This window comes from Archocentrus centrarchus, chromosome 24, assembly GCF_007364275.1.
Source record: "Archocentrus centrarchus isolate MPI-CPG fArcCen1 chromosome 24, fArcCen1, whole genome shotgun sequence".
Lineage (NCBI taxonomy): Eukaryota > Metazoa > Chordata > Actinopteri > Cichliformes > Cichlidae > Archocentrus > Archocentrus centrarchus.
Window position 1 is genome coordinate 14,492,407 of NC_044369.1, and position 13,987 is coordinate 14,506,393.

Below are 13,987 nucleotides of genomic sequence, written 5' to 3' on the forward strand. Positions count from 1 at the left end.
CGTGATGCTTTTAAGTCAAAGCGCCTCAGGCTATAATTACCATTTACCATGTCAGTGTAAGTTAATTTGTGCTGAAATTAAGTTGGTTCCTGAAAAAGCATGTGGAAATGGACATCAAGTGTTAATGTTCTTTGATTTCCCTCATAAGACTGACTGCACCTATTGTCAGTGTCCCACTATTGATCCACTTGTTCATGTTCCTGACAATCTGCTCTTTTCTTTTTCTTTTCTTCTTCACAGATGAACATGACGCAGTACAGAAGAAAACCTTCACCAAATGGATAAATGCACAATTCTCCAAGGTAATGTGAAACATTGCAGCCAACCATTTTCACATGGATGTTGCACTTTGCTGGCACTAATTGGAACATACTAGAAAATGAGCTTGTTTTCTCAAAGTACAAAAAAGCTTAATGGATAATATTACTGTGAAGTCTTTATGAATAAATGTAAGTTATTTTAATCCTAAAACCAACAACGTATTTCTGATGAAAATGATGCTGAAGAGTATGACAAGCTTGTAGTAGGCTAGATTTGTTGCCAGCAGGGCGGCAGACTAAACTGTTCAAATGTATACTATGGATTTTGTTGCACTTGGGAGGAAATATTTAAGGATAACCAAGCTACTTTAGTGCAAACAATATTTGTCTTAGATTGCAGGGGAAAGCAGGAAACAAACAGAAATATTTTCTCTATGTGCAGAAGTAGGTCAGTGAACTCGCCACACATCTGGACAGTGGACCATGATCACAGAATATCTTTAACATATTTCAGGGTTTTGGTTTTTTTTTTTGCAGTTATGGACAAAAGCACTGGGTCACCTGCCTTCACCTGCAGGAGCTGCTTGGCCATGGAAACCCATGCCATGAAGCTCCCGGTGTACAGTTTTTATGCTGAGGTTGATGCCAGAGGAGGTTTGGAGCTTTGCAGTTATTGAGTCAGCAGAGCACTGACGACTTTTACACATTACGCACCTAAGCACTCAGCAAGCCCGCTCTGTAACTTTACGTGGTCTGAGTTTCTATGTGGTTCCTCAGCACTTCCTCTTTGTAATAATACCACTTCCAGTTGATTGTGGAATATCCAGGAGTGAAGAAATTTCACAAACTGACTTGCGGACTTGTGTTCCAGTGAAGGCATCCTATTACTGTATCATGCTCAAATGCAGTGAGCGCTTTAGAACGACCTATTTTTTCACAAAGTTTGTAAAGACAGGCTGCATGGTTAGATGCTTAATTTTATACACCTGTGGCCATGGGACTGACCCCCCCTCCCACACACACACACACACACACACACACACACACACACACAATATAGTGCAGCTGCACAAACTGATGGACGAGCTCTAGTGCCAAAGAAACATAAGGCATACTTCCCATAGTCTGACCTGCTCCAAAGTCTCACTCTCATGCTGATTGCTGCAGAAGCACTAACCTACTATTAACTGAATAATTAACTTGAATTTGAGCTGCAGTAACTTATCAGCGATGTTCATGTTTAACCTTTTCGTTACCAAGCTGTATAATTTAATTTAACATGCAGCTGTAGCAGTGCATCAGCAGAATTCAGCTGAAGGGGCACAGTGACCTTTTTGGATAGACTTGGACCCCCAAATCCCACCCATAATGCCTGCGCTACCATAATGTATTATTTCTTTAAAAAAAAAAAAAAAAAAAAAAAAAAAAAAAAAAGGCTCAAAACTTAATGGCACATGTTCAGAACAATCAACTGAACACATGGTTTCATTTTAATGTACCTTTTAATCAGTGGCTATAAACAGCAACAGTTTATGCCAGAGTGCTACTAGGTTTATGTGTGTGGTCCTGCTTGTATATATATATTTTTATTCTTATAAATACACCATCAGAGAATTATATTAAATATGTTTAGCTGATTTTGCTAACTGGTCTAGTTTAGATAATTGTCCTCACACTGTGTAATGTTTTCTCTTAAGTATTCTTAGTTTCACTCTTACACTTCTTTCATTCGGATAGTTTCAAATTTGTTGACTGTGCATGGCTATCATAGTGGTTGTTACAACCTGCCAAACTTTCTCTTCTTCTTTCTGCGTACCACTGTCACATGTGCGCTTCTTCCCAGTGACACTTTCAGTGTTTGAATTATATGCAAATGACCATCTCTCCACAACTGCAGCCACACTAAGGACCTCTTATCATTGGTATTGATTGTTTAAGTTCAATCATAGGATAAATCTAAGCAAACAATTTTTCTGTTTCCAGACAGGGAAGACACCCATCAAAGATATGTTCTCCGATTTGAGAGATGGAAGGAAGCTGCTGGACCTTCTGGAGGGTCTCACCGGCAATGTCCTGGTGGGTTTTTGTAATATGTCTATTAACTTTGTAAAACTTTTTTTTTTTTTTTTTTAAAGCACATTTTAGTCACTTTGCTCACTCTAAAAATAACTTGGCATATAGCAAAACATGCTCACCGTGTTTGTCTTCATTTGAATGTGACATAAAGAAATCATTTTTGCTGTTTAAATGCATGAAAGACAAGATTTGATTTCAAAGAGGGATGGTAAAGCCACAGAAATGCTTCTGAGGGGTTTGGGAGTGCATGCAGTCAAATTATTGTAGTGCAGGTTTTTTTTTTTTTTTTCCCCTCCTTAAGTGAAAGTCATGCCAGTACAAGCACCATGCATTATGGCATGAAAACACAAAGGTTAAATCTAATGTAAACATCTGAGCCATGTGGGAGTGCTTGGCACATTATTGTACATTATTTCTGATTTAATCTTGGTATATAAATGTTCTTTCAGCAACCCACCACTTTACCCACCTAAAACTTGATCCAAAAAGACTTGATAAAATGGATAAATAACTGCAGAATAAAGACATACATGTCTCCAGTCACCAGCTTTGTGCTTGTTTGCACACATTTTTATTTACTGGTTATTTCTTTTTTTTAAAATCTGTCCACTCTTCAGCAGCATATCGGATTTCTAACACCTGCAGCCGTATTAAGCGCCAACTGTCTCTGTCTCTGCCATATATGTTGGCACACACACGTGCACGAAGGCTTTCTCACTGATACCAGAATACTAATTCTATAATTGGGTGCTAATGAGTGGTTGAGGTATGTGAAGACTTACAAAGGGATTAGCAGTTGGCAGCTATTCACTGTGTCATTCTTTCCATAAGTTTGTGTGGACACTGCTGAGAATGTAATAGCTGTGATAATGTATGGTGTGAAAAACCATGTGGAGTGATGGCATACCTTTTCTTGTTGGTTCAATATCCACCTTTTGCTCCCTAGCTTTGCCTTAAAGCTAGGGAGCAAATCAAGGTGACTGTTTATAAATGAGCACCTCCTATGTTCAATTATTAATCCACTGCAACTAATTTCAATAAATGAGTTAAAGGAAACGAGGTAAAACTGTCGACTCTCATGATGTTTAGATTAGCCTTGATTAGCTGGTGAACCATGAATGTGTCAGCTGATTTCTGCTGCATTTCCTCTTCCTCAGACCAAAGAACGAGGTTCCACCAGAGTGCACTCTCTAAACAATGTCAACAAAGTACTTCAAGTCTTGCATCAAAATAATGTGAGTACCTGCTGTTTCTGCTGTTATCTGATGAGCTGCTGTTTGGTGGATAGTGAAACATTTGGGCATTTGTTGTTCTCTATCACGTGTCATTAAGGCTGAAGAGTCTGCCGTGTTTCATTTCAAACTCATAACGTAACCAGAAAGAAGGAACTATATTAAACTGTAAAATAATGCCATGTTGTCTTTTGTTGAAGTAAAAACTCTTAAACCCTGTGCTCACACTGCACTTTTCCAGTCACGTTGGTACTGTTCTGATTAAAACCAGTAACTCTTCCTCTGACTATACAAGGCTCTTTATTCTCCTGTGACCTCCATCTGAATTCATTTCATACGCAAGTCATTTTCTAGTGTATTTTTCTTTGTCTGTCTGCCTCCTTCGCTGCTTCATTTCATCATCCTTCCTCATACTTTCTGTTTGTCGGTCATATTGCCTTGACCTCAGCAGTGAGAGATAAGGGGCAGGGCAGGCTCATAGGAAGTCGCAGGCACAGAAGTTTGCATGCAAATCCTGCTGGGTTCAGTCTTGAAAGAAGCAAAAGAAGTGTCAGCAGGCCAGTTTCCACAAGCCTGAGCAATTTAGAAACCTATTTGAATTAATTATATATCATAACAATAGAAAATTAATTGAACCAGATGTATTATTACCTTTAATGTCAAGTTGTAGCTATGGCTTTTAGATTTAGTTGATCCATGTTACATATTTATTTTTTTTAGGGTACTTCAGAAAACAATACTGCAAGTTTTGAAGTGGATGATGGCTGTTGTGATATATATATATATATATATATATATATATATATATATATATATATATATATATATATATATATATATATATATATATATATATATATATATATATATATATATATATATCTGAGCGTTGTTTCATGAACGATATAGGAAAATGATGGTGTGGCAGCATGAGACTAATTGGTACTAGATGGGCCAGAGGCCAGCTCTGCATAGAACAAGAAAGAACACTTCATAACTTGACCAGACACATGACCTCATGTTCCATTCTGTGCCTTGAACCTCTCCACAATATTTATATGTAATCAGTTCACACTTGGCCTTACTTCATATGACAAATGTCTGATGAACCTGCAGACCACATTTCAGTGGCACCACTGAGAGGCTGTAATTAGGGTGGTATAATGCACTATGTGGAGGATGTTGACTGGGTGGAAGTATTCTGCTGTAACACTGATAACTCATTAAGATGCAAAGCAATATTATTTACTCAGCTGCATAAAGAAACTCAAATGCTACATCAAAGGAGAGCTTCTCTGTATGTTTACAGGTCCTGGGGAGCTCATAACTCTCTCAGCAAGCTTTTTGTGCTTCCACAGGAATCTTTGGGAAAGCTGATTAATTTCTTCAAGTCACTTTAGCAAAAGTATCACTTAGTACGCCAGCTGTTTTAACATGAATTATCACTAGCTTAATTTTTAATATTATTAATTATGTTTGCTGTAAGATTATGTATACATGTATTTGATGTATTTAGTAATCTGCAAGCTCAGAAAGCATAAATCACAAAAATGTTTATTCACTGTTCACTATGTTTATTCAGTATTTTTTTTAAGTTGAAGTGTCCTCCTCTCAGGTGGATCTGGTAAACATAGGAGGGACAGATATTGTGGATGGGAACCACAAGCTGACCTTGGGCCTCATCTGGAGTATTATCCTTCATTGGCAGGTGAGCACGGTTTACTTACACACACACACACACACACACACACACACACACACACACACACACACACACACTGACTCATTTACCTCGCTTTATGAACTCACTGATGTTCCACAGGGATCAAACATACAGATGATCAGTATTGATGTGCACATGTGTGTATGGATCAAAATATGCAGATCATCCAATGCTTTGTGAGTTTGACCTGCTGCTGATGTTAAAATGGTCGAGGTTCTGTTCGTAGGGTGTGGACCCTGCCAGCTCTGTCAACATTTGTTATTCATTATTCATCATTGTTACTTAACGTTAACAGCAGTCACTGTGTAACACATGCATTATTTGTCATTTGTTTGCATGCTTAGACATGCTGTCACTACAAAAAGGTGATCATCCCAGTTGGCTTAAACAAACTGGCTAATTTAACGGGCATAGTTACTGAAAAAGAATTTTTCATTGCTGATGTTCCAGCTCAAAATGCCCACCTGCTACACCAGCTAATATGAGGATCAAGAAAATAATTCTGACTCAGAATAGAAACAAAGAAATGCTCAACCACCGTGCAGAAATGCAGTGTTTACTCGTGCTTAATCACCCATATTAAAGCACCTTTTCCCATGTACACGTCTCGTACAGGTGAAAGATGTCATGAAGGATGTCATGTCCAACCTGCAGCAGACCAACAGTGAAAAGCTCTTGCTGAGTTGGGTACGACAGTGCACGCGCTCATACCCGGAAGTCAATGTGCTGAATTTCACCACCAGCTGGGCGGACGGCCTAGCTCTCAATGGCATACTTCACCACTTCAGGTGAGGAATATGGAGACACTCGGGGGAAACTTCAGCTAGAAGTGTGTACATGATATATTTAGTGTTTTTAACATGACTGGTAAAGAGCTGCACGTTCATCCTATGCATTCATGTATTTGTGTTTTGTTACATTAAGTTATACTGATGTGTGCCACCAATTTTTGTGATTGCACTGTTTTGCGTTAATTTCCCCGTAATTAATTAATCGAAATTAACGCGTTAAAGTCCCACCCCTAATATATTAGGGGTGGGACTTTAACGCGTTAAAAATTTTAACGCATTTTAATCGCAATTTGCACCGTGGAACGTTTCTCAGTGCACGAGTTCCCGGCATACAGATTATATCGACGCACAATGTCCAAATTAGGGGCCGAATCCTGCGAAGGACCCGGCCCACGTCTTTCGCAGCCCGCGAACACCACAAAGGCCGGAAGTGAGCAGCTCGCCTTCATATCAGCTGCCGTCACCTCTGTGTAGCTTGTGTCGCCTAGCAACCGTGAGTGCGAAGCACAGCTGTGTAAAAGCAGCTGGTAAAACGGAGAACGAACTTTTTCTCCTTTTTGTGGTTTAATTTTAATTCTTTCAAAATTCAAAATAAGCTGTTAAAACAAGCATAACACATTTCAACATCAAGGAATACAGCTGAGAGAATGATTAATTTCCAACTATAACAAGTGAGCCATTAATGTTGAATAAAACTATCCAGTTATGATGCTTAACTTTAATTTCAGGAGTTTGCTTATCACAGGAGCACTTCCACCCTTCCTTGGTCTGTGTAGTAGACTGGTGGGAAAATAAACAAAATTTTGAAGTTTAAGCTTATGTATATTGATTCATTCATCAACTAAACTTAAATTAATATTTCTCATGTCAAATATTGAAATGCGATTAAAATGCGATTAATTTCGATTAATTAATTACAAAGCTTGTAATTAATTCGATTAATATTTTTAATCGAGTCCCACCCCTAATATATATATATATATATATATATATATATATATATATATATATATATATATATATATATATATATATTGTGAGGATACCTAAGCTGTGTATATGGCAAAAGGTCAGGTTGATAGGTCAGTACCTGCAGGGTGTGTTTAAAGAGGGAGGGTAAATAAGTTTCAGGGGTGTTTCCCCACTTTTTGTAACCCCTTGTTCTTAGTAATGACATGAGCGCACACACATACACAGACCAGTGTTGAAATGGGTGAAGTTCTGCCAGCAGTCTCTTCTCTGCTTCTACAAATGTACCTGATTTCTGATTTATACTGTAGCCATAATATAAATTCTATCTTATTTCTGCATTTCTGTTTGTGTTTTCAGGCCAGACGCATTCGGCTGGGATGATGTGGTCGCAATGAACCCTGTGCAGAGACTGGACCATGCCTTCACTTTAGCCAAAGACCAGCTGGGTATTGAGAAGCTACTGGATCCTGAAGGTAATCTAGTTCTGAGCTGTTCTGAACACATCTGAGGCACAGATAAAGACTGTATGAATGTTTTCAAGTGTAAGTCTAAGAATTGGCACCTGTAACTGCTTTTTATAGTAGTTCCAAAAAAATAAAAGTTGGATATAAATTGACATAAATATTCCCACATACTAAAATGTAGTCTGCATTCACGAACCCTACCTTGATGTCCTGCCAGCGGTTGGATAAGCTCAGAGTGAAGAAAGACCTCGATGTTGCTTTGTCTGAACACCTGTAAGAAGCTGGACACATTTATTTGAACCGTCCAAAGTCATACACTTGTTTTTATTGTCATGACTGAGGAGCAGTCACGTCTGACCCATACTGAAAGCATATTTAATTAGTACAGCTTGTCTAAACCTGCCGTTTTGTCTCCCCACTCTTCTTCCTTCCCATCTAATCTCTTCCTGTCAACCTTAACTGCCATCGCACTCTATCTGACATGCTTCTTTCCAAATCATGCAGTTTTCACCTCAGTACACCCCCCCCACCACCACCCCCCCACTGTCTGCGATGCACAGTTTGTATCTCTGATATGTACATCCATATCTGTAACACCTTCATGCTCTCTTTCTTTCACAGACGTGGCAGTTCAGGCACCAGATAAGAAGTCCATCCTCATGTATTTAACGTCACTTTTCGCTGTGCTGCCGAAGGACGTGAGCATGGAGGCCATCAAAGAAGTGGAGACCCTGCCGCGCAAATATAAAGTGGAGTCTGAAGACTCAGGTCCAGGACTCAGTACCCAGGTAAAGTGTACAGTACAGCTGTTGCTGTTGACATGTATGCTACAGATGGGTGAAAAACAAGCTATTAAATTTAGGGCAGAGGTGTTGGACTAAAAAGATTATTTAGGCAGAAGATGATTTAAAAAATTTTTTTTTTTTTCGTCAACCAAAATTCTTGTATCGTGACCGAAGGGGTTAAGAGGAAGAGCTTTGTGGCAGAATCAGCCTCAGAGACGATGAATATCTGTTTGAGGTTCATCTTGATCCATATCTTTTTGCTATACGTGTTTATTTTATCATCAAGTAATCCAAACAAAGCAAAAGTCAGAATTACTTTAACTTGATTACAAAACTGTACATGCACAAATAACATTTGCACTGACTCAAGCCCTTTGTATTTATTTAAGTATGATAGTATATGGTCGGGGATAATTATATATCATTCACTGTTTCTTTGGTCTTGTGTCAGTCTGCAGAGGAGGACTTTACCTCTCTGTTTTAGCCTTTGTAGCATATCTTATAACCATAAAACTAGCGTCCTTTAATTGCTTTAGTCCAGTCAGTAAACTGTATCACTTCCAGACATTGCCTATCTGACATTACTGTCAATAAACTGTTATCTTTTTCTATGCATGGAGAGACGATAGTGCAGCTCGTTTTAAAAACAACAGAAACGCTTTAGTTGCAAAAATTGAACTTGTACCAGCTCTAACCTTTGCTTTGCTGCAGTGCTTTGTTTCTGATATTTAGTTTGAAGGCCGCAGATGTTGCTATGTGCGAGCATAAGGAATATTGTGAAGTGTCTTATTGTATGTTGGCAGATACAGTGAGTCAGTGCCACTCGGAAAAAGCAGCCTCCTTCATTCTGTCCTGCTATGCTCATGAAAAGCGCAGCAAGCACATAGAAACGGGGAGCAGAGCCATGACTCACCCCTCTGACATTATCTAGCAGACCAAGCTGCATGGTGGAAACACAGAACTGTAAAGGGATGGAAGGAAATGGGGGAATAAAGTGGTGAGACTGGGATTATTTGCAGGGAGCTGACAGGGAAGGTTGTTTCAACATTAAAGTCGGTGTGCCGGTGGCCGAGTGGCGTTAGTGAGTGACTACACTGGTAGGTGCCACTCAGCCAGTGTCACTCTGATTTAAATGGACTTGCCCAGTGTTTCAAAAACTTTTGATTGGAATGTGTTTGTAATTTGCTTTATCCTGTTAACTGTGATTTCACAACTCCGAGTACTTTCTTTTTTGCCCTTGTATTATGTTTTAAAAAGGAGTTTGCTCACATTGATTAAATGTGTGCATTTTCACCTTGTTAGTTTTTCAGCCCCTCCCAGCTTGCTGCACCATTCAATCACATATAGCTCTGGGGCACCTCCTTTAAGAGAGTCAGAAAATCCCCAAACCACCTCTTAAATTTTTTTTTTTAGTGCCCATGGGCACATTCTTCACACGTCCCTGGAATGAATGCTGGAACAGTCTTTTTTTAAAATAATGTTCTGATTGGTCCAACAAAGGGTTTACTTTCCTGGCACACTTTCTCTCTGCATAGGAATCAATGCGTAATACTGCTGCTGCTAGGGAGACTGAGTGGAGTTAAAAATAAAGGGCTCTTTGTATTTCATTACTTGCAAATAGTTTCCCACATTTCCTTACATTCATATTATTCAGTCGTATTTGTTAATGTTTATTTTTGATAATAGTTGTCAGTATTGATGATACCTTGAAATAAGAGATTCTTCAACAATCACTGTTGTATTCTAATATCATTGATTATTAGAGCGCTGTTGGTGTGGTAGTGCATTACATGCTCTGTGGTTACAACTGCAAAAGTGATGAATGCATAGACCGAGTTGAGCAAATCATCTGGTGATAATAAAGAGTTCTGTTGAGCCAGACCACAGCTATTTTACAGCCATTCAACTCAATAAATGCACCAAGGCTGCAGTTTTCCCTTCTCACTTTCTCTCTTTATTTCTCTCCCTGTTCCTCTGACTTTGCCAGCCCTCACTGATGTAACATAAGGGCTTACAGTTCTTTTGTCACTTATTCCAAAATATCCAAAAGGTCATTGAATATTTTCAGCAGGTGACCTTTCCTGAGTTTGTTGCACTGGCCTTACCACTGTATAATTTCAGCCTGGAAAACAAAGGTCCGTTTGATTTGTTATACCAGTTCCTGCACACCCATTACCATTTCTGTCGTCTTTGACTCGGCTGCCACTGCAGAGATTTTATCTGCAGCTTCATTCAGATTTGTTGAGGACTGTCAAGCTGGTTCTTTACAAATCTGGAAGCCTGGAATAGTTTGCCTGTGTAGTTGGCTATTAAGGTGTGGTGACTTTGTTGAAGTATAGCTGTATTCTTAGTAGTGGTTCAGTTTAAAAAGAACTGGCAAAGTGGATGGAAATTACTCTTCTAACTTATCTGCTATTAGGTTTTGCTTATCAGTTTTTTTTAAAGTGCAGCATTATTGTAACATGTTAATTTTCTCAGTCATGTCCTTGTATTTTTTATTTTGAGGCTGTACCACCCATCTCTCTGACTGCAGACCCAGCTTTATCTTGGTTAATGCTGTGTTTCAAACTTACTGCTGTTCCCAAAATAAGGTTTGACCCTGGAAAAGCCTGATTAGATACTTTATCACACCTTACCAGAAATCTCAGTACAAAGGTAACTCTCTAGCTTGTTGGAGAAATTGTGGAAGCATGAATGCTAACCATTATCACATATTTTGGGATTGTCAGACAATTAAAATGTACTGGAAGGGAATACATAATGCAATACGAGACATTTTAGGTAGCCATCTGCCCTTGGAGAGTAAAGTTCTTTTCTTTGGACTGGTGCCCAAAGAATGGCCGAAAAGAGACAAATATCTGTTTAATATCCTACTAGTGGCTGGTAAAAAGGCTATTACCAAAAAATGGCTCACTCAGGAAAGCCCAACTTTGAATATGTGGATGGACATTATAATGGACATATACAGGATGGAGAGAATAACTGCAGAAATAAATCATAAGACAGATCTATTTGATTCACGATGGGAGAAATGGATAGACTATATAATATCACGCAGGCCGGATACTACTTTGGTTAACTTTATTTAATGCATGATTCACAAAAACAACCACCCCCTCCCCTCAAGCGTTCATGTTCTTGATAGTTCATTGTACTATTGTACCTTTTTTGTAGTTCTGTGCTTTTTGGTTTTTTTTGTTTGTTTGTTTTATGTTTGTTTTTTTAATTTTATTTTAATCCTATCATTACTTTCCCCTAAAAATGGGACATTCAGACAGATACATGCAATATGGTTGGAAATAGATGTATATTAATTTTCTGGATGCTGAATGTCAATAAAAATTTAATAAAAAAAAAAAAATAAGGTTTGACCTGCCCAGTGTGCCAGGGGCACTTCCCACCATTCCATAATTGGCTTGGAGTCTTTCTTTTATTTTCTTTGCTGAGCAGGGCAGGTCGCACTGCATGCTCAAGTGCAGCACAACCCCCTTCTAGATGTCTAGGTCTATTTTAAAACTCGCCAGCTGATGTGTGCAGATGAGTACAGAGGACAAACGGAAGTCTTGCTTGGGTATGGTTATGTTTCAGTGTACGTGCCCTGTATATTGACAAAATATGAGCCAATTCTTCCATTCAGTCAATCGGTGTTAAATCAAATATCTTACTGCTTTTAGTAATATTTTCCTACTAATTCAGTAATGATATCTGTAATTTGGTCAAACCTCATTTCATCCCTTGCCTAATATTTCTCAGAATGTGCAGATGGAGGAAGCACACAGCAGTCCCCGGCCTGAGACCCCCAGCACCCTGACAGAGATGGAAGGTGAGATGGAGGGTAGCCTGCTGGAGGTGGACCTTGACACTTACCAGACTACACTGGAGGAGGTTCTGACTTGGCTGCTGTCGGCTGAGGATGCCCTACACATTCAGGATGAGGTCTCAGACGATGTGGAAGAAGTCAAAGAGCAGTTTCACACACATGAAGTAAGAAGATGCAGCTATGCTGTCATTTGTTTTCTTTTTGTAAGGTATGATCATCCATTCTTGAACTCTGAAACTGTAAAAAAGAAGAAAAAAAAATGGATTGGACTGAGACGTCACATTGAGAAGAAGCAATTTTAAGACAAATGGTGACACATTTAGGCTTTCACTCTCCACTGAGACTGTCAAAAGTATCCCACAGATGGAGGCCTCCCACAAACAGCAGTGCGTGCCATTAACATGTTGAGAATGGCACGAATTCCAGTGACACACTGCACTCCATGGTGCCTGGCCTAGAGCTTACTTCCTTGCTTGACAAGGCGTAGTTACATGCTTTGTGTCGGTGTATGTGTGTAAAGGGGCTTTGGCTGGATTCCCTCGGCTGAACTGTGAATATTTGTGAAGTTGAACGTCTGGAATCCAGGTCAAAGCTGAAATCTGCTAGTGAGACAGAGCGCAACAGGATCCAAAGCTGCTTTAACAGCCAGGCTTTTCAGAAACTCCAAAAAAATCCATCCAGTTTGTTTCAGCCTTGTTTCCCTTACTTACTCCAGTTTCGCCAGCAAAGCCTCGTCAAAAACAAAGGGCTCAGAGGTGCAGCCAGAAATGCTTACTCATCCAGAGAGCTCCCTGGAATGGACAGTAACTCAGTTCACTGGCCTCCACACAGCTACAGTGAAATAAAAGCATACAAACCAAACAACATTAGCTTCTGCATTTCTTCTCAAAGGCTTTTTTCCTTCTTTTTCTCTTTTCTGATTGACTTGGTTTGCTAATTGACAGCCCACCCCTCCATTTGTGCTCACTGCCTTTTTTTTCGTTGCTAAAGCAGTACTTAAATATGAGGGTGGAAAGGTAATGCTCAGTGCTTCTGCAGGGCATCATTAATGTTATACCTAGTGAAGAAAGCACATCCAGATGTTAGCATGTGGCTGCCAACTGCTAACAAAAAACTTCAGATTATAAAGGCCTTTTATTATTCGTACTTCTGTTCATGTTCTCAGGATGCAAATGTTTCATAGATAGAGATTTTTATTTTTTTTTAAAATCATACCCACTTACTACACCTTCCATTTTTAAGGCGTTTATGATGGAACTGACAGCGCATCAGAGCAGTGTGGGTAATGTGCTGCAAGCGGGTAATCAACTGATTGCCCAGGGCAACCTAACAGAAGAGGAAGAAGACGAAATCCGGGAACAGATGACCCTCCTCAACTCCCGCTGGGAGAACCTTCGAGTGGACAGCATGGACCGTCAGGCCAGGTAGACACACACACACACACACTTGCATTGGTTTTATAGAGGTGTTTAAATATCATCTGTTGATTTTTATCTCAGAAACAGTTGGAGACATTCTGTTTTAAGACAAATTGTTTTTAAAACTGAAACATTTTACAGTGTAATGTGCAGTGTCATCAAGCCATCAGTTTTTCCCTGTAAAGAATGGACAGGGCTGCAAGTTACCAGACATGACACATGATAAGCCTTGAGCCGCCAAAGGCCTAACAGTTCTCACTCTCAGCTTTTGCCATCAAGGTTTATGATGTTTACATACACGCACGCACGCACGCACGCACGCACGCTGTCCTCATGGTGTCCACTACAGCATTTGTTGACCCTGAGCTTTGTTAGTCAGTCTTTGTGCTCCTGTGTTGTTGCAGTTAAAAACTCAACGGGCAGTTTGTCCTAAAGTTTATGAAATT

At 39.5% G+C, this 13,987-nt stretch overlaps 1 protein-coding gene across 6 annotated transcripts in view; it reads left to right on the plus strand.

Annotated features, from left to right (window-relative positions):
- Positions 1 to 13,987, plus strand: part of utrn (utrophin) — a 187,694-nt gene that overhangs the window by 21,031 nt on the left and 152,676 nt on the right. For 4 of the 6 annotated variants that reach the window (XM_030722455.1, XM_030722453.1, XM_030722452.1 and 1 more), the window contains 9 exons: positions 241 to 302; positions 2,244 to 2,336; positions 3,494 to 3,571; positions 5,184 to 5,276; positions 5,907 to 6,079; positions 7,412 to 7,527; positions 8,140 to 8,306; positions 12,057 to 12,287; positions 13,366 to 13,547. In XM_030722455.1, the coding sequence (XP_030578315.1) occupies positions 241 to 302; positions 2,244 to 2,336; positions 3,494 to 3,571; positions 5,184 to 5,276; positions 5,907 to 6,079; positions 7,412 to 7,527; positions 8,140 to 8,306; positions 12,057 to 12,287; positions 13,366 to 13,547 (1,195 nt within the window). The remainder of the gene's footprint in view (positions 1 to 240; positions 303 to 2,243; positions 2,337 to 3,493; positions 3,572 to 5,183; positions 5,277 to 5,906; positions 6,080 to 7,411; positions 7,528 to 8,139; positions 8,307 to 12,056; positions 12,288 to 13,365; positions 13,548 to 13,987) is intronic. The other 2 variants (XM_030722456.1, XM_030722459.1) reach the window with 2 other exon arrangements.